This window comes from Manihot esculenta, chromosome 3 (assembly GCF_001659605.2).
Source record: "Manihot esculenta cultivar AM560-2 chromosome 3, M.esculenta_v8, whole genome shotgun sequence".
In the NCBI taxonomy this organism is placed as follows: Eukaryota; Viridiplantae; Streptophyta; class Magnoliopsida; order Malpighiales; family Euphorbiaceae; genus Manihot; species Manihot esculenta.
In genome coordinates this window covers 20,908,794-20,930,555 of record NC_035163.2, presented here as the reverse complement: position 1 = coordinate 20,930,555, position 21,762 = coordinate 20,908,794, and the positions used below count along the sequence as shown (strand labels likewise).

Here is a 21,762-nt window from a genome sequence, read left to right as displayed (position 1 = left end):
TTGATATAAATTAAAATTTAGAAAATTTAAAAGTTAAAAGTTTGAAATCTATATAGTGAATAAAATGTTATCATAAAATATTTTAATATATATTAGAAATTAAGAAAATTGAGATAAGTTTTCAAAGTCTAGTGGATTCCTTCATAACTAATAGTGAATTTAATAAAATAAATATTTTATTGATAAACTATAAATTTTAAAACTAAACTATTTAGTTTGATTCAAAAAAAAAAAAAAAACTAAACTATTTAGTATTTAAAAAGTAGGATTAAATAGTAAGTTTTATTAATTTTTTATGAAATTCATCTATTAATTTTATCTTAATTGATTATTATCTTATTTTTAATATAATCTCTAATTATTAATTAATAATAATGATTTTACTGTTTCAATAAAATATAAATGAAAAAATTATTTTTTAACTAAAATAATAATTATTTTTTAATTTATATGAAAATGTAAAATAAATAAAAATTTTAAAATGGAGAAAATAAATAAATTTGTGAATGAAGAGGGAACAATAATAGAAGATTGTGAATGACACGTAATAAATTTGTAGCCAATTTGAACCAAAATTTTCTACTAGAGAATTTGACAATTTTCTTCAATACTTCCACAACTTTCTTGAATTTTCTTCAATACTTTGTTTGGTATCTTACAAAGTGGTTCATTTTATATCTTCTACCAAAATTAAAAATATTATAATTGAGAAAAATACTTCTTTAAAAATGACAATTAAAAAATGTTTTAAAAAATAATTTCAAATTAAATTTCATAAGTTTTAATTATTATTATTATTATTATTATACAGCTTTTTTAAGATATTTTTTTAAGGAAAATATTTTTTAAATTTTAAAATTTTTATTTACATTATTATATATAATTTTATTAATATCCTTTATTTTTCAATGAAAAATACTTGTCTAAATTCCACGGAAGAATACGCTTCCAAAACATAAATAAATAAATAAATTCTTCTAAAAAAAACCACTTTTATTTTTCAAACTATAAAAGTTTGAAAAAGTAAAAGTATATTATTTTCTTAAAAATATTCTCCTTTAAAAATTATTTTTTATCAAAAATATTTTTCAAATACAAATTATTTTATCAGAAAAATGGTATTTCTTTCTGAAAAATAGTTTTAACTCTCAAATTCCAATGGGGCTATACATAGATCAAAATCTTGTGGGCAATAAATAAGAAAATAAATGCTGCATCTATATATATGTCAAAACTGTTCTAGAGGCGAAATAGACCTGGCCATAGTCCAAATTGGACCAGTAACCAGTCTGGTCAAACTCTCAAGAGCTCAAATCAGACCTGAACTGAGAATACAAAGGACCAAGTACAGTTCTCTCCCGCGACCACGAACAATCTTTTTTTTTTTGTCGAAAGAACAATCAACTTTTCAGTTGTATAATCCAGTGAAGCATTTAAAAGATAAAATAAAATAAAAACAAAAATTTATTAGGATTGAATTGCCGCAACCAGGATCGAACCAAAACATAATCCACCAGGAAGGAAACCAACCCATGGCCAGGACTAAGGGGAACCTAATAAATGATTTGCAATTTACAAACAGGTCCTCAACATCATCAGGAAATCAACTTAAGTAATAACGGATAAATAGAGATGAAAAACAAGAGAGGAGATTGACCCTCATGCTGCAAGAATAATAATACTAACTTTGAAAAAAAAAAAAAATGCAAAAATCTTTAAGAGTGTTGGGAAATGAAAATTATACTGTCACTTATTTCTTGTGATAACTCTGTGGGTGAGATCTATTAGAGCCCGCCTCGACTTTCTAACTTCTTCATCACCAGTTTCTGGTAGCGAATCAATAGTTGCAGCAGCAATGCTTGCGTGCTTTGCAGCCAGCTCCCTTGTTCTTTGTATTCCCCGGCTCTTTCCAAGGTACGCCAGAGCCTGTGTGTTCAAATATCAACACTTCCATTGGTGCATATAGTAACAATTGCCTATTAAGTTTCTCGAAATAGAAGTGATTATAAGTGCAACAGAGCTATCCAAGCCCAAGAAATCGGTGAACGTCTTAGATGAAGACATTGATCTTCTCATTTATATACCCATGAAGAAAATTTTCATATTAAAACCTAAAAAGAAAAAAAGGGGGCACTGAGGTTCAACATCTTAATTGACTTTCTGATGATATTGAAGGAAAAACTAGAAGAATAGAGCGACGGAAATAGAAAGCTTAGATTTCCTTACAGTAGCGTTCATCAAGAGATTAATATCATCCATCAACATTATTTTCTATATCAACTTGTATAGTTGTGTTAAAGCAAAAAAATCATACAAACTTACGATTTCAACATTTTCAGGTTCATCAAAGCCCTGTTGAACAACTGCAAGCAATTGAGGGAACTCCTCTATAGCAAATAATATTGGAGCTGTCACGATTCCCTACAAAATTATCATATATCTGCACATTAATATGACGTAAAATTATCATATTTATTCACGCATGATTATGATAGGCAAATTAATTTACAAAGACTAGTGCAATTCAAGCAGACAAATAAAATGTGCATCAACCAAATTGACTTGAAGTACAATGCAAAACACCTCTATGTAAAGTATAGTTCCCTCTTTAAAATAAAGGTAAAATTGGAGAATACGAACATTCATTTTAGCTTTTAATTGTAATAGAATCGAAAAGAATCATCCAAATTAAATTGAATTCTATCACATTAATTTTTCCAGAGTGTTCAAAGGCATGCAAGCATAGTTGCTTCTCCCTTCGCTCACACAAATCCAAATGCTCAAAAAGGTTGAACTTTTTCCATCAACAAAAATAATGCAAAATATTTAACAAGCTTGCTGACCATATCTTATAAAAGCTTAAAAGTTAAAAACCATCTAGTATTTCCATAATTTGGATATCAAATCAGGATTAGACAGATTACATGTCGAATGTCTGATAATGAACCCTTTCCAAGTGAAGCAGATGTGCCTGTGAAATCAAGGACATCATCTATCAACTGAAATGCCAATCCCTGAAAGAGGAAGCAAATTCAATGATACACAAGTAAACTGCATGAAACCAAGGGTAACCATAAAGAAGCATTAGCAGCTAATACAAAGATATGTAGAGTTACAAAATCGGTCAGTTTAGTTCCAGACTGAATCAGGCTAACTGATTAACCAAAATTATGAACAGAACGAAAAATAATTGAACCAATTAGGTCATGTTCGGCCTTTTGGTCTTGGCATTCAATCACATTCCCTCATTTTCTTCACTTTCTTGCATTACTCTGAAACAAACAATCCCTAGTCAAAATAAAAAACCACAGATTTCTTTCACTTGCCTGCATGTTCCCTCACTTTGTTAGATTATTACAATATACTCCCAGTTAGGTTTAAGTACCTTTGGTTGTCTATAAAAATAGTAATAGAAATGTGAACCAATTGCCATGTCCCAAAATATCAATATAAATTAGATCATGGATCTTTACATAAACAGAAATCACAAACCCTAAATACTTGAGAAATAAGATAAAATATAGAAATACAGATGTCAAAATAAATGTCTAATATTAGTATATTGGATAAAATTCAGAATGACCACATCCACCAAAAAGTGCATGTAGCACACTGGGGATAAAATGAGATAGGATCAATTAAGATCGTTTGGTCATATCCAATATAGAGCATCGAATATCTCAATTCAGCAGTGTGATAAGTTAGTGGTGAAAGAAACGAGAAGAGCAAGTGAGAGACAAATTGAATAAGAGGTAAGCAGTGTTAAAGATTTATAATTTTTGAATATTGATATGGAATTGATTTCAAGTAGAGTTGAACGGCAAAAAAAGAATCTATAGCCCTAACTATTTTGGGATTAAGGCTTAGTTGCTATTGTTGTTGCTACATATAATATAATGAAAGATGATAGACATTCTCATAGTAGAAATAATGTGTCCTGAGAAATTTTTAAGAGATGTCCTGGTACTCCATCTAACGTTGTTAACCAAACATTTGATCATGTTGATGCTCATTTTCCTAGCCTAGGTTGTGATACAAATAATTAGGGTGTTTATAAATTAAAAATGTAATGTTGTATAAGCATTCAATAATGCCACACTAAACACCTCCTGCTATTCATCATTAAACTTCATATTTCTTATTGAAACTGTAAACACTGTTACAACTTTAAAGAAAACGAAAATAATAAAGAATTCAGGGAATTATTAGTACAACAAAAACCTGGCTCAATTATTTTAAAGGAAGTCCTTTAACTTTTTTTTTTTTAATCCTATATCAAGAATAGATGATTTATTTAATTATTTGATAGACGGCTGCAGATGCTTAGGCATAGAAATAAATGCTATTAAAATTTTTCAAGAGTTTAAGGCAACTAGCTATAGATATATAAGAGCCCATCATGCAGTTTGTTCAGACATAAGCCTCCCATTCTTCTTCCCAATTGGAGGTTCATTGCATGTACAGTCAACTACGACAACAGACATTGATGCTACCACATAAAAATTAAGAGTTCTAGTCAATTTTGTTAAATTTGAACTATATCTAACCACTTTTTTGAGTTTGGTGATAGCTCCAATTTTATTTTCCCACCATCCTTCAAAGCCGGAAAAAAATACAAATCTCATTTTCCAATACCATGCAACTCGCAGCACCCATTCAATAATGGCAAATGAACAAGCATTTACTGTTGTTGGTGAGGAAAATACTGGGTCTAATCTAGTTTGAAACTGAAACCATTGCAAAAAGGAGCACCGAGTCAAAGACTGGACCAAGGTTGTGCACAGAAAACAAGAAAATACAGTCTATGACAATCATTGACGACTTCACAAGTCAAGATGCAATGGGTACAAAAACTAAGTTAAGGAATATAGTAAGGATAAGAGCGCTGCAGGGGTTTTGATTCCTCTACTCCAAGCAGATATGTTGACAGTAGGCATCTTTATTATCAAATAATTAACATCAATAACTTTTTTTAAATTTATTTTCCTTTAATTAGCAATACATGTTTGTCTATCTTATTGATAATTAAAACATACACGTATAACAATTTCAATAACTAATAATTTATATCCTTTTTCCTCCTTTCGTTTGCAAATACATGCTTTTTTTTTTACCTATCTTTGTAATTAATAATATATATCATCCAATTTTTTTCATATCATTTATAAATACATGTTTTGCTATCTTTGTAATTAAAAATAAATATACAATGAATTTCTTTTGTTAAAATAAGCATTTAATTTTTTTTCTAAATCAATTTTCAGCAGGTTCATAAATGGAAAGGAACTAGAATAAACTCAACCGAAAACAAAATTGGACTACCTCCTTGAACCAAAAATAGATTGGAACCATATTTATCCAGACCAAAACCTTTGGGAACCAGCCCCTAGTTATCTGGTTCAGGCTTTTGGTTCCACGGACCAGAACTGGACCATAGCTGGGGCTAGGTCAAGTGTAATGGTGCAATTAACCTAAAACATTTTATAGAAGTTAGACTGTAAGTATCAGCAAAGTGCAAAGCAAAGACATTCAAGAATGCACGCTGTCCTAATTGGTTGATCAAGTTGACTAGCAAAATATTAGCACAGAAATGAACAATTTCAATCTACTTGGCCTTCTCTAAGGCCTATTGAAAAGAAAACTACTTGAGCTGATCAATGAGTTCACTAATTCTAAAACTATAGTTACCTTAACACTGTGTTTGTGAAAGAAAAGTGGAGAGAGAAAATGATGATATAGAAGGTTGGAACCTGAGGTCTTCTCTATTGTTTAGATAGGAGGATGAGGTGAGGGAAAAAAGAGGGGATTCTCTTGGTAATAAAAATTAATTATAATTATAGACCCTAAAGAGCACAAACATCTACTACACATGAAAGCAAAACGTAATAAAATGTATAAGTTGCTTCCTAATGCATCCTATGCCATTGTGGGAGAATAGAATCAGTGAACCTAAGAGAGAACTTTAGCCATTTTTTTCCCTTTCATTACCTTTCAATAAGTTTTCCATGCAATAAAATAAGTTAAATTCTCGTCTTCCCCCCCCCCCCAAACCAAAAATCTCCAGTTCCTTCAGCCTAATTTCTTCCATTCCCAAACAATGGGTAAAAGAAAAATCCACTATAAAGTTCACAATTGGAAGTTGTTAAATTCGGGTCAGGCCTAACTCACCCCAAAAGCTAACACTAGGAGGAGGAATGCCTATGGCCCATATAAGGGGCACATTACCCTTTTCACAATCGATGTGGGATTTAACACACACCCTCACGCCCATGCTCAGAATTTTACCGATGCGTGACATATTTATAGAAGACCCAACATCGGATGGAGAGGCTCTGATACAGTGTTAAATTTGGGTCAGGCCTAACTCACCCCAAAAGCTAGCTCCGGGGGGGAAGAGTGCCTATAGCCCATATAAGGGGCACATTACCCTTTTCCACAACTGATGTGGAATTCAATACACCCCTCACGCCCAGAATTTTACTGGTGCGTGACATATTTATAGGAGACCCAACATCGGATGGGGAGGCTCTGATACCATGTTAAATTTGGACCAGGCCTAACTCACCCCAAAAGCTAGCTCCAGGGGGAGGAGTGCCTATGGCCCATATAAGGGGCACATTAGCCCTTTCCACAACCGATATGAGATTCAACAGAAGTAACCAAGGGCAAAAATAGAACTCAGTGAAGAATTACAAACCAGATTTTTCCCATACTCAAAAGCCAACATTGCAACTTCTGTTGTTTGCCCAGCAAGAAGAGCAATAGCTTTGCAGCTGTTTGAAATCAGAGATGCAGTCTTGTAGTATGTCTTTTGCATATAGTAATCCATGCTGCGTTAGCATCAATGACTTTGAGTTAAACAAAGTTAAAAAAAAATGAACATCATGTAGGTACAATTGCAAATCAAGGCATAAAAAATGTAACAGATGCCACACCATGCCATCAGACAGTGTGTGTGTGTGTGTGTGTGTGTGTGTGTGTGTGTGTGTGTGATATACGAGAGCACAAGTATTATCCCATACACCACAAGTCTACCCAGCTGTATGCATTCATATTTGCAACTTACATTGATAGATATCTGGACATTGCCTAACCATTTATTAAATTGGACACCAATTTCATAGTTTTTTCAGGGACACACATTGGCACATGCAATACAACTTTGCTAAGGATTTTATTTTTCTAATTATATTGGTCTGTATAATCCAGAAACACCTTTTGGACATCAGAGGAATTCATTCAGTTGCAAGGATCCTTTTCTCTTTTTTTTTTTTCAAACTAGGAAAAACTTGCAGTCACAAAGCCTCATTCATATAGAACAGATATTAAGCTAAACCAGGAAATGTGTTTTGGTATAAGCAAACAATTGCATCCATAGCTGAAGTTAATGACTGAGAAGGGCAAAAAAAGTTAAAGAATTTTGACCAATAAAAAAGCTTCCAGTCAGTCAAATTTTTATAGGCAACTAGGTCCACAACAATTAGCAATTAATTGAGCTAAAACTAAGATTTGTGATGAGATGTAACTAATTTTGCGGAATTAAACATGCAAGTCTCATCAAAATTAGCACATAAAAATTTGATCCCTTGTTCAGAACAGCAACTCGCATTCCCTGGACAAGGATTCCAGTTTCTGTTGTCCATTGTAAAAGAACAACTAGCAAAGAATAAATTTTTAAAAAATGGACCCCGAGGAAAGATTGTTTGTACAAAAGAGAAATAATGATTGGCATCTTAAGATGCAAATGTTTCAGATAAAAAAGAAACTTCTATGTCATACAACTTTAAATTCAGCAGAACTCCATAAACTGTAGTGAGACTACCTACAAATGGAAGGGAAGAGCAAAGCAGCATACCTACAACGTTGCTCAGATGTACTAGTCATCTGCATGGTTTCACCTGTCACAAGATGCTCTACAACTGTTGCTAAAAGTGAAACAACCTACAAAATTAATGAAGTAAGGGTGAAAACTTGAAAAAATAAACAAATGAATAAATAATAAAAGGAAAAAAGATCCAACATGTTGATAATTTCATAATTACATCCTCTCCATGTGGCTACTAGTAGCAAATTCAGCTCTCCAGGCACCACGCACATTCATGGTCAAAGTAGTATATATTGAAGTGGACAGCAAAAATGAGGCAATTCAACCACAGTTGCATTGCAGAAGCAAAAAGATAAGGATCAGGTAAGTAACTTGGGCAGATAAAGGACGTCCAATGTGCTAGACATCCCAGTGATTTTTCACCAGCTATTTTTACCAGGACGAAAGAGTAATTCTCAAGAAAATTGATGAATATGTGATTGTCAAGAAAATTTAAGAATAATTTGAGAAAGTTAAGATGACAAAGGTCATAATACATGCTATTGCTCAATGTGAATTGCAACAAAAATAAAACGAAAATATATACCTCAGCATTTTTCAAAGAAGCAAGGGCTACACAAGCTCGTGAAAGCAGAAAATCCCCAGCTAACACAGCTACCTGTAATATAAATGAAGAGAAGAAACTTCAATTAGAACCATTAGTGGTTTTATTCTCCTAAAGCAAACACAATATTGACATAGATCTTGATTTAGATATATTTAAAAACAAAAAGGAACAGCTTTCACAATCATGAAACAGAAATTTCTGAAATATCTGGTGCTCATGAGCGGAATAACTCATCCCTACCCTTACTAGCATGCATTAGGAAGAACACAAATAGATTAACTAGGATGATGATATACATTCATATATATATATATTATTGCTATTCCTTACTTGATCATCACTATTTTTCCAAATATATACTCAACTCCATTTAACAAAGTTTTACTCACAAACAGCTGGGAAAACTATATGAATAATTTTTCCTTCTTTTGTGCAGTTTGGGAACACATCTTACAGAAAATTAGGGTGATGTAGGATACCTTCAGATGCCTGCCTAATGTCTAGTAATGTTTTCATGGTGGAATCTGCAATAATTTTGTAAAAGTATTGTTTTTCCACTATGTAATACTCACTGCATGCATCATAAATGATCAATTCAGAGTCATGTAGAACCTCCTCTTCAAATTAGTTTTTGCAGCACCAGCATCAAACAAAATTATTTCATTCACCACTTTGTACAATGATGATATTAGTTCAATTTCTAAGTTCTATTTTAACTTAAGAACTATTAAAGTTCCCAAAGACATCCATATTTTAAGAATTTAGTATGATGCTCAACTTCCATATTTTTATTTCTTGGGTCTAGCACAGCAAGAAATCAGACATATTGGAGAAGCCATTAATGAGTTGTGGTCTCATTGAAGCAGTGCCCTGGAAGGTTCGTGGACAGTTTTAGAATATGAAGAGGCTGCTCTCGAGCCTTAAACTTGTAGTCTCTTGGTTGTGCATCCAAGGACTCTTGTCACTAAATTAGACAATGGCTTTTTAAGGGTTGCAAAGTATGAATTTTAAATGCCTAATCATCCAAAGAGAGAGGAAATAAAACCAGAGTCCATCCAATAGGTTCATAGTTCATACCATCACAGCGTATGAGAGTAGGAGTGAACCATTTACTAGCAGTACCAGACAAATAAAGCACATAAAATGATGATCTGAGCCTCCCTAACTACTTGAATACCCAACTTTAGAACCCAAAATTTTAGAAAAGGGGAAGCGTGTAAAAGGGAAAGAAAATGACATTTTGCATCTATATATTTCACTGATGATTAGGATTGAGAAGAAATATATGATTGAAGTAACCTAGAAATCTACCACAACAAATTGTAAAAAACATAGAAATAAGAAAAAAATATATATTATCAATTCAAGTTGAGGAGTGAACAAAAATAGTTGTACCTTATTGCCCATGACGAAATTCAATGAACCAATACCACGCCTAGTTTCTGCATCATCCAGAACATCATCGTGAAGGAGACTCGCCACCTGAGACATGAAAATGATTGCATTAGTCTCAACATGACCTGCTTGAAATAAAAACAAGGCATTGATCAAGGAAAATACAATAAAATAAAATGATAATTTACATGGATCATTTCTGTAATTTCAGCTATGCACTGCTGCCTTGTACGCAGTTCTGCACCCAAAGTGTCTCCAACACCATTTGATGTTGGTTCATGTATGTGAACATTTAAAGCTGTAGCCATCAGCAACAAAACCTGCACATGATGTGCCCCTTGCTCCATATCAGAATTCAATGAATGATGAGGAACAAAAACACTCAAAACAGTAGATGTCATAAACGTATATGGCTATGGCCAAGCACTTCATAATTTTTCTTAGATGTAAACTTATTAAAAAGTGTGAGATAAATAGATAACTAATTAAAGCCCAGAAAAAACTATCAAGAAAAAGAATAAACATCATCAGATATTTGATAACAGGCAGATATTGCAAACAGGAGGCAAGTTTCAAGAGACAAGGTTATCAACAGATACAGACTTTATGGAGCAAGCTATGCTAGCCATGAGTATGGAACTATAGATGTTTTCTGGAGCATCTTCTCAAAAAAACCCTGAAAAGCCATTTTGAACTGCTACAATTACATTATGAAATACTACCAAGTGAACATACAAAGTACAGTTAGCCCAATATTGGCATCATAAATATCTTGATCAATTCTCCCAAGTAACAAGCACAATTGAGAAAGAACCCAAATAGCAATAACATTAATTGTACATACCGTAGGACGAAACCTTTTTCCTTCTACTCCCATTTTGAAGAAGTATTCAGCCGCTGAGGCAAGCTTAGGAACCTAAATGACATTGAAATCAAATTTTAGAAAATATCATCGCAAATATATACTTCATCTATATATATATATATATATGAGTCAACTTTTTGATTTTGTTGCAATTACACCCTATATTTTTTTCTTTTTTTGCCAATTAAAACATAACCTTTTAAAATTGCTCTAATTGTACCCCACAATTACTTGTGCCGTTAAAAAACTAACGGAATTACCACGTCACTCGCTGCGTCAACGCCATATCACCATACCACGTCAATAAAATTTAGAATTAACCGTAAAAAAAACTCTATTCTTTACTTTTGTTGCAATTCCACCCTATACTTTTATTTTTTGCCAATTAAACTCTGTCTTTTTAATGTCTGACCAAATACACCCTACCGTTACTTATAAATTATCAAGTTATTCTTTCTCATTATTAAATATATTTAAAAATTACTATTTATGTTATTATTCAATTTTTTTTATTAATAATTTTATAATAATAATTTATCTTGATCTTATTTTAATTAAAATCATTATTAGCCGATTTTTCTTGAATCTGTCTAATATGCTTACTATTTAACATTACTTTTAAAACTATCGTTGAAAAAATAATCTTATTAAATGCATTAGTTATGAAATATTTAAAATAATATTTAACATGATGCAGTTTTAAAATATTAAAAATAATAAAATAATTTTTTAGAATGCTTTTTTTAAATTATATTTTAACTCTCAAGTATAATGTTAATCCACCACTTTTTTCTAAATTATACTAATAGTTAAAACGAATTTCAAAAAAATTAATAATATATAGATTAAGTATTTGATTGTGCTAAAAGAATATGTAATTTATCTAAAATTATAAATTCAATTTTCATTCCTCCATCTCCTAAAAAAATTATTAATAAAATAAATCATTATCAAAAAAATCCTACATTTTTAGTTTTGTTGCAATTCTACCCTAAATTTTTAAATTATTATCAATTTTACCCTGAAATTTACAAATACCAGCAGGCTACAATTGCAACAAAAAAAAAGTACAGAGTACAATTGCAACAAAGTCAAAAATTTAGGGTTTTTTTGGCCATTAACTATATATATATAGACACACACGCACACACAGAGAGAGAGAGAGAGAGAGAAAGAGAGATATCCAACATTCCCAACAACAAGCAAAAATAAATCAAAGAAATGACAGGATAGAAAGGAGTAGATACCTCAGCAACTAACATAGCCCGTAACCTATTAGCAAGGATTGATAGTTCATCAGCAACAAGTGAGAACGGATCAAGCGGCTCCTGGAAAATAGAATTTCCTTATCCAATTGAGAGGGCAAACAAATTGTGTGCAGAAATATCAATATGATATGCAAGAGGTATTTGAGCAGTATCAGATAACCAAACAGAACAGGCATAAACAGATCCCATGGTTATTGGTTCCTACAATCAGGACTCTCAGCCTCTCATGCTGCATGTTAATGTTACAAGTGAAAGGAAATGTTGCAAACACAAAGGGACAAGAAAAGGGGGAGAAAAAGAGTAGCATATGGACAGGAATATATTGTTGTACTTCACCTCAATCAAGGAACTGCTCTGATGACGAATTTGCTGTTTGAAGCTATGCAAGGCAGCCAAACTCCAGGAATAAGTTTCTCTGCTATTGAAGACCTACTAATCAACAGAAACATTCGAAAGGTTATATAAATTGTTAATGCATAGGTAGGATAACCATAAAAAGCATCTCTATGGAATTTTTTATGGAAGTTTTATATCCATTGGGTTTTCTAAACGTAGACTGGATATATCTATCACCGATCAAAAACATGAAGATCAGAGGGAAGATTGGGTCGTAAAGGGTATAATAACATCGGGAAGAACAAGTGTACCATTGCAATCATTTCTATTACAAAAGTAACATCTAATTAAGAAGAGAACACAAACTCTAAATATGCTCCAACCTACCCAAGATTGACCAGATAAATGCCACTGCAATTCCTATAAATCTCAAATTCCCAATTACATCTTCTGAATTTCAGTCTCCAAATATCCATCATAATTCATCATTTTAACTTACTCCCTACTCCCAACAGAGAAATAAACAATAGCTCTTATCTTGAACGCGCGCAAATTAAATAATTAACCAGTAGAAATGAGATGAATAAAATAATTATTATTCATAGAGACTGTCCTACGTTACCGGGTTCCACTTGGACAATATCATATCTTGCTTGCATTTGTAAAACAACTGAGCGTCAATTCAAGCAGATATAAAAGCTACCCATTTAAATTACATCTAAATCCCGTCCACAACAACCCAACAATAACTTGTTTGATAACCCCCAAAAACGAAACCCATCACCGGATTAGCACCTCCCTAATAACTCACAACTTCAGGCAATCATTTTAAGCTCAATCCATCACTTCAATCCCTGATTTTAAGCCATTTATTTTCACAGTCGCCTGGCCAAACCGCTGTTTCTTTAACAGCTACACTTTCACCTCCAGTCTTGTTTAACAACACAAAATAAATAAATATATACTCCGCCGCCGCCGCCCAAAGGAAAAAAATACGAAGAGCTTCAATTGGTTGCAAATGAACATTTAAGAACCCATTAATAACAACTTAAAACCCAGTAAATTCCACTTTCTGATTTCCTTTGTCTCCGCAATCAAACAGTATAAAACAGAAAGGGTCGACATAGTCAACCGCAATGATTATTACCTTATGAATAGAGTCTCCAAGAAGGTGGGAACTATTAGTGAGAAGAAACAGGTCTAGTTGCCGAGAAAGAAACAAACGCCGTCCGCTTCTCGAAATCAGAGACAAACCCCGCATGAACTGCATCGCCGCCGGTTCTCCTTATTGCAGCTTCTCAAGGGAAAGCAAGCAGAAAGTAAAAGAAAGAGAGAGAGGGTGTGGGGTGGAGAGAGGGAGCGTGTCAAATAAAAAATTAATTTTAAATCAATATTGTCTTATTAATTTTATTTAGTTTTTATTTAAAAAAATATAGTAATATTTTTGACATACTAAAATGTTTTTATTAAAAAATATTTATTAATTTCTTCAAATTAAAAAAATAATAATTTTCAAATAAATCACTATCTACTATTCTCAACGAGTACCGTTAGCGCTTACTTCAAAAGGAAGCTCTACATTTAAACACAATCTCATCTTTTAAAGAAATGTGGATGGCAAGAGATTTGATCAATGGGTAAATGATTTAATTAATTTATTATAAATTAATTAAAATTAATTAGTATTTATTAATATAACTAAATGTATAATTAATTAATTAATTAAATGTTAGTTTTTAAAATTAAAATTTTAGTTTTATTATATTATATTCACATAAATTTTATCGAAAGAACTTGCCCATAACTCTTGTGATTGTAAATTACCAAATTTTAATACTCATTTGATAACAATGGTGGACCTACGTTGAAACCAAATAAGTAAAACACATGAAAGGCATGAGTGATTTGTGACGAATAGGATTATGCAAGTAATGCGTCATGAGACTTTTTATGAATGGTATTATAGGTTATGAGCAGAGTCTCTTTATGAAGAATAGATTTATTTTTGATAATATTCTACTTAACTATGAGATTATGCATAATCAAATATTGCAAGGGAAAGCAAAATTTTGTGTATGGCTCTTAAACTTGATGTCAATAAAATATATTATTATGTCGAATGGCCTTTATCTTTGTCATATGCTTTTAGTCTTTAGTTTTCATGATATTGTTACGGGATGGATTATGAAATGTGTAACCACCGTTTTTTACTTTGTGCAAATCAATGTTCATCGTTCTGGTTATATTATTCTTTCCAGAGATTTTAGACAGTTCACCTTTTTTATTTAATTTTTGTGTTGAGAGTCTATCTTACTTTATTAAACATTCTATCTTACAAGGAATCTTTATTGCCCGTCACGGTCCTTCTATCTCATATCCCTTCTGACTTCTATCTCATATCTCCTCTTTGCAGATGATTCAATTTTGTATTTAAAGACTTCAATGGAAGAGGCAAGCAAGATCAACAACATTTTGACAAACTATACTTAAGTCAATGGCTAAAGGATGAATCTTCAAAAATCATCATCATTTTCAGTAACAATGCTCCTCCAGAGCTCAAAAGAAGGATTGCATGTTTCTGTGAATTGAGAGGATGGATATTCTTGATAAATTTCTTAGCTTACCAGTCAACTTTCCAAGATCCAAGAGACGAGTTTTCTTTAATATCAAAGTTAACATTCTTAATAAAGCAATGGGCTGGAAGGAACAACTCCTTTTTAAAGGAGACAAAGAAGTATTGATTAAATCAGTTATGACAGCCATTCCAATATACGTTATGTCATCTTTTAGGATACCTACTCAGATTTGTTGCTCTATTAATTTCATAATTTCCAACTTCTAGTGGAGACAACAGAAAGAGGAAAGGGCATCCTGGGACTCCATGTGTGAACCTAATAGTAAGGGAGGGCTTGGTTTTAAGCATTTAAAATATTTCAATAAAGTTGTTGAACGATGGAATCTATGAATGATTCAGTTGTTGTGTATTCTTCTCCGGAAAGAAAGTTATATATAGATACATTTACAATACAAAATCAGGAGAGAAAAATAAAGCAATCATATTCTAAGAAAACAAGATAAGTCTGTATAAGAAACAATATATATCAGATCTGTTAATTGTGCAAATCTCTATGATTACGTAATTTACTCCTAATTAGGCAGTTCATTCCAACACTCCCCCCAAGTTGGAGCATGGATATTTATCATGCCCAATTTGTCAACCATATCATGGAATATCTTCCTAGATACTGCTTTTGTGAGTTTATTAGCTAATTGGTCTTCTGACTTGACAAACGAGAACTGTATAATCTTCTGGTCTAGCTTTTCCTTGATGAAATGCCGATCAGCTTCAACATGTTTGGTGTGATCGTGTTGTTCAGGATTCTGTGCAATCTCAATTGCAGCCTTTGTCCATTTTGGATCTACTAAGGCATCCTGCACACTACTAGAAATAGATACTTTGGATAATTGATTAATAGTAAGTGCATACGACTTGGACAATCTATGAGTAGAAAGATAATTACTAATTGGATACTTGACATTGGCTCTAAGGTCAAGTTCATACTGTTTCATTGGTACACCCTTATTTGATCTTTATGGATATCTAGGAGCCAAATTGTCACGAGAGTTACTTGTTTCATTACACTCATTAAGTATAGGACTGGGGTTTATCTGAGTAGAAATGTTGGTGCTTAGGACATTCTGAGTTGATTCTTTAGTCAATGGTGTTATCATGGGCAACTCTTCAGATGTTGGTGATTTTTCATCAGATATTGGTGATTCTTCAGTAAATGTTGGTATTTGTAATTTTTCAGAAGGAACTAATAAATCTTCATCACATCTTTCAGGGAGACCTTGCTTACTGTTATGCTAAAACTTTCACTTACTTTCTCTAGTTCTAAGAAATCTGTCATGTTTTCTTGTGGCACATTCTCTTCACTAAAACTCTCCTCCTGAATAGAAGGAGGTGTGACTCCCCTTAAATAGTGTAGAATGATAATATTTGTTGTATTTCACAATAGAGATTACAATCTATTTATACATGAGAGAGGGTATCTAAATAGGAAGGAAAATCAAGTCTATTATTATACAATCCTTAGGATTAAGCAACTGATCCATCTATCAATATTTACTTCCTATATTAACATATTTACTTTCTATAACTTATAACACTCCCCCTCAAGTTGGATCATAAATGTTAATCATGCCCAACTTGTTACATATATAATCTACTCGAGTCCCATTTAGAGCTTTAGTGAAAATATCTCCTAATTGTTCTCCAGTTCGGATATGTTCTGTTGATATTATCTTTTGTTGAACCTTTTCACGAACAAAATGACAATCAATCTCGATGTGTTTGGTCCTCTCGTGAAATATTGGATTGGAGGCAATGTGGATAGCTGCTTGATTATCACACCACAACTTAGCAGGCACCGAATTTGAAAACCCAACTTCTTCCAACAGTTGACGTACCCACAAGATTTCACAAACGGCTTGTGCCATGGCTCGATATTCAGATTCAGCACTAGAACGGGAGACCACATTTTGCTTCTTACTTTTCCATGAGACCAAGTTACCTCCCACAAAAACACAATACCCAGTAGTTGACCTCCTATCAACTTTCGAGCCTGCCCAATCAGTATCAGAAAAGTATTCAATATTTGAGTGCCCATGGTTACCATAGAATAGGCCTCACCCTGGGGCCCCTTTAAGGTAACAAAGAATCTGTCCCAGAGCATCCCACTGGGCAACAGTAGGAGAGGACATAAACTGACTTACCACACTCACTGAATATGCAATATCAGGACGAGTCACAGTTAAATAATTCAGCTTACCAACTAATCTTCTGTACCTTCCAGGATCTGCAAATGGCTCACTGTCTTCTGTGGTAAGTTGAAGGTTAGGGGTCATTGGGGTACTACAAGGCTCAGCACCCAATTTTCCTGTTTCTGCCAACAAATCAAGAACATATTTTCTTTGAGATAAGAAGATGCCTTTCTTACACCGCATAACTTTAATTCCCAAGAAATATTTCAAGGAACCCAAATCCTTTGTATGAAACTGTGTTTTAAGAAATTCTTTTAGGGATGTGATGCCAGCAATGTCACTTCCTGTAATAACGATATCATCCACATATACTACAAGCAGAATTACTCCACTATCAGAATTTCTATAAAACACTGAGTGATCACACTTACTCATTTTCATTCCAAACTATTGGACCACCTCACTAAACCTGCCAAACCATGCTCGAGGACTCTGTTTCAAGCCATAAAGGGATTTTCGAAGTCTACAAACCTTACCTGACTCCCCCTGAGCAACAAAACCAGGTGGTTGCTCAATATAAACCTCCTCCTGAAGATCACCATGAAGAAAAGCATTTTTAATATCCAGTTGATGCAAGGGCCAATCATGAGTAGCCGCTAAGGAAATAAACAATCGGACAGATGCGAGCTTGGCAACTGGAGAGAATGTATCAGAATAGTCAACTCCATAAGTTTGTGCATAACCTTTGGCCACTAAACGGGCCTTGAGGTGAGCAATAGATCCATCAGGGTTTACTTTTATCGTAAACACCCATTTGCACCCAATAGCCCGCTTTCCTGGGGGCAAGGACATCAACTCCCAAGTACATTAGTGTCAAGGGCCATCATTTCCTCTTCCATTGCAGCACGCCAATCAGGATGGGACAAAGCCTCAATAACAGTTTTGGGAATTGAAATAGAATCTAAAGCAGTGACAAAACAACGAGAAGAGGAGGATAATTGATCATAAGAGACACAAGATGAAATAGGATAAGTGCAAGTACGTTTACCTTTGCAAAGAGCAATGGGCAAATCCAAATCAGACGGTGAAGGATCAGTGGGAGCAGGATCTGTCGACGAAGAAGCAGGTAGCGGAACGGAGTCAGAGTCCTCTAAGCGTCTGGAATACACATGAAAGATGGGAGGGCGACCTGGCACATGAGCGAAAGGTGTAGGAGTAGTCTGAGGAGACAAAGAGCGAACAGTGTATAACAAGATGTCATCTTCCTCCCCCTCGGTGTTATAAACAGATGATGGCGGAAAAAATGGAGTGGACTCAAAGAATGTTACATCCGCAGACACAAGATACCGATTCAGATCAGGAGAAAAACAACGATACCCTTTCTGACGTCGAGAGTAGCCAAGGAAGACACATTTGAGTGATTTAGGATCCAATTTAGTAATCTGTGGACGAACATCACGAACAAAACATGTACAACCAAACATACGTGGCTCAATAGGAAACAAAGATTTAGTGGGAAACAAAATGTTATAAGGGATATCACCATGAAGGATGGAGGAAGGCATGCGATTGATCAAAAAACAAGCAGTGGATACAGCATCAGCCCAAAAACATTTAGGTACCTTCATTTGGAATAAGAGAGCTCTGGCTACTTCAAAAAGATGTCGATTTTTTCTTTCAGCAACTCCATTTTGTGAAGGAGTGGCAACACAAGATGACTGATGAAGAATCCTTTTTTGTAACAAATAAGATTGAAATTCCCCAGAGAGATACTCTTTAGCATTATCACTTTGTAATATACGGATGGAAGTATTGAATTGGGTTTGGATTTCAGCATAAAATGCACAAAAAACAGAAAATAATTCTGAACGACTCTTCATTAAAAATAACCAAGTAGTACGAGAGAAATCATCAACAAAAGTAACAAAATACTTAAAGCCAGACTTAGACACAACAGGACAAGGACCCCAAACATCTGAATGTACTAACTCAAAGGGAGACGAAGCCCGTTTATTGACTCGAGGCAGTGTAGGTAAACGATGATGTTTAGCAAATTGACAAGACTCACAATCTAGAGTAGACAAAGAATGAAACTGTGGATATAACTTCTTTAAAACTGAGAGAGAAGGATGCCCCAAACGACAATGAACATCAAAAGGTGTTAAACGCGTGGAGCATACCAGAGATCGAGGAGATCGAGGTAGTGGCTGATCCAAGACGTAAAGACCCTCTGACTCACTCCATCTACCAATAATCTGCTTCGTCGAAAGATCCTGAAAAACACAGTGATCAGGAAAGAATGAGACACAATAATTCAATGCACGAGTGAGTTTACTAACGGAAAGCAAATTAAATGCGAACTTAGGGAGACATAACACAGAGGATACAGAAAGAGAAGGGGTTAAGTTGACATGACCAGAACCAATGACAGAAGATTTAGTGCCATCAGCAAGAGTAACATAAGAAGGCGATGTACGAGACTCAAGATTGGACAAAAGGGTAGAATTACCTGACATATGATCGGTAGCACCAGAATCAATAACCCATTTTGAGGATGAAGACACAAGACATGTAGTAGAGTTACCTGACTCGGCAATTGCAGTGATAGAGGAGGAATTAGAGGATTTTAGAGATGCCTGGTATTGGACGAATTGTGCATACTCATCTGCAGATATCAAAATTCCTTGATTGGAAGATCCATTCAATTTGTGTTCCGTGATTTTAGTCATCATAGGAATCACATCAGTTACGGTGGTGGTTTTCACTTCAACCATGACAACAAACCCAAAACAACAGCAACAAAAGAAACACAGAATCAGAAAACAGTACCCGGCGTGAACAGTACCACGTGAACAGTACCGATGAACAGTACCACGTGAACAGTGTCGATGAACAGTACTCGTGAACAGTACCGATGAACAGTAACCGTGAACAGTTCCGATGAACAGTACCGATAAAAACACCTCCCCCAAAACCCGAACGGCAAATAAACCTCAGATCTGACAAGGGAACGATGTGGCGGCTCCAGCGATGGTGAGATCCAAATATTACCCGTTATGGGTAACCCAAATAAACAGAGCCCTAAGTCTCCAAAAAAAAATTTTTTTTTTTTCTTAAAAAACTTTGACGGGAGAGAAAAATTAAATCTCTACGAGAAAGGCTCTGATACCATGTAGAATGATAATATTTTTTGTGAAGTCCCACCATTCAGGATAGCCTATGATTTCATAGTATCTTTGTTTTGAATGCCCTATCTCGCCACAATAACTACAGACAAAATTATTAGACTTGACACTTTGAGTTTTTGTTGAGCCAGATGATGGTCCTTGCTGAGTTCGTTTGGCTACCATAACAGAGCTTTCAGGGATAGGTCGAGAACCTTCCATCGTCTGTCTTTGTTGGTATTCTCTTCGTACATATGTATAAGTGCTTTCTAGATTAAGTTTGGGGTCCTTCCGAAGGATTTCTCCACAAATGTGATCAAACTCAGGATCAAGCCCATTTAAAAAAATATGAACTCGAAGCCTAGCCATTGCGGAATGCAATTGGACCACCCCTTCGACGGTTTCTTCTTGAGAGGTCATCTTGTGATCTATTTCCTGGAAAATAGCAACAAATTTATTATAATATGTGGATAATGGTCTACTATTCTGTGTGGTGGAGAAGGATTTCTGATTGAATTCAAAGAGACAAGTCTCATCCGATCCGTCATAAAAGGTCTTTGCTATAGCCTCCCAAATTTCCTTGGCCGTGGAAAGACAAATGAACCGCTGCATCAGCAATGGATCCATTGAATCAATAAGCCAACTTTTCACTTTGTGATTTTCGATGACCCATATTGCGTAACTAGGATCTTCGAGTGGTGGCTTCTTCGCTTCTCCAGTGAGATTTCTAGCTTTATTACGAGAGCCAATGCGCATCTCCATGATTTGTGACCATAATGGGTAGTTGGTTTTATTAAGTATAACACTGGTGGGAAATGCAAAACTATCTTGGTTGATGATAATCGATGGTGTTTGGTAGAGCTGGGACAATAATTTTGGTCTCAGCCATTTAGGTCCAGAATAGTATTTGGGCAATGACTTGGTGGAAAGAAAAAATGGGAACGCAGATGGTGGTTGAGCAATAATGGTGTTGGGAAATACAAAATACGATATTGCAGATGATAAGCTATGATGGTGGTTTCAAGATATGAAATTCGGGAAGCAATTCTTCCAGGATCAGAATTGCTCTGATACCATGTTGAACGATAGAATCTGTGAATAATTCAGTTGTTGTGTATTCTTCTACGGAAAGGAGGTTATATATAGATATATTTACAACACAAAATCAGGAGAGAAAAATGAAGCAATCCTATTCTAAGGAAACAAGATAAGCCTGTACAGGAAATAATATATATCAGATTTGTTAATTGTGCAAATCCCTATAATTAAGTAATTTACTCCTAATTAGACAGTTCATTCCAACAAAAGCCTTGTTAACAAAACAAGGATGGAGACTCATTGATGAGCCAACTAGCCTTTTAGCAAGGGTGCTTAAAGGAAAATATTATCTCCAAACCTCCTTCATGCAAGCTAGAACAGGTTATAGACCCCCTTGGGGTTGGAAGAGTATTATTCAGGGAAGACAAATTCTTGAGAAAGGCATTAAGTGGCAAGTACGTGATGGTTGTTCTGTTTTATGCAAGGAAGACACGTGGATT

At 34.2% G+C, this 21,762-nt stretch overlaps 2 protein-coding genes across 4 annotated transcripts; both read right to left on the bottom strand.

The window, feature by feature from the left end:
- Nucleotides 1-1,446: 1,446 nt before the first annotated feature.
- LOC110612034 (solanesyl diphosphate synthase 3, chloroplastic/mitochondrial) lies at nt 1,447-13,668 on the bottom strand. 3 transcript variants are annotated; one of them, XM_021752671.2, is made up of 12 exons: nt 13,444-13,667; nt 12,297-12,389; nt 11,940-12,020; nt 10,672-10,743; nt 10,016-10,147; nt 9,828-9,914; nt 8,412-8,483; nt 7,856-7,941; nt 6,698-6,830; nt 2,925-3,014; nt 2,323-2,421; nt 1,447-1,926 (listed from the first exon to the last, which is right to left on the bottom strand). In XM_021752671.2, the coding sequence occupies exons 1-12, from the start codon at nt 13,564-13,566 to the stop codon at nt 1,747-1,749; spliced, it is 1,248 nt and encodes a 415-aa protein (XP_021608363.1). In that variant the 5' UTR covers nt 13,567-13,667; the 3' UTR covers nt 1,447-1,746. The 3 variants fall into 3 exon arrangements, with proteins under 3 accessions (XP_021608363.1, XP_021608365.1, XP_021608364.1); XM_021752673.2 differs by having other exon boundaries at nt 12,297-12,392; nt 13,444-13,582; XM_021752672.2 differs by lacking the exon at nt 1,447-1,926 and adding an exon at nt 1,940-2,111 and having other exon boundaries at nt 13,444-13,668.
- A 2,219-nt stretch (nt 13,669-15,887) lies between these two features.
- Nucleotides 15,888-20,986, bottom strand: LOC110611537. Its single transcript, XM_021751926.1, has 2 exons — nt 20,230-20,986; nt 15,888-16,075 (listed from the first exon to the last, which is right to left on the bottom strand). Exons 1-2 carry the CDS (start codon nt 20,984-20,986, stop codon nt 15,888-15,890), a joined length of 945 nt encoding a protein of 314 aa, XP_021607618.1.
- Between the last annotated feature and the right edge of the window lie 776 nt (nt 20,987-21,762).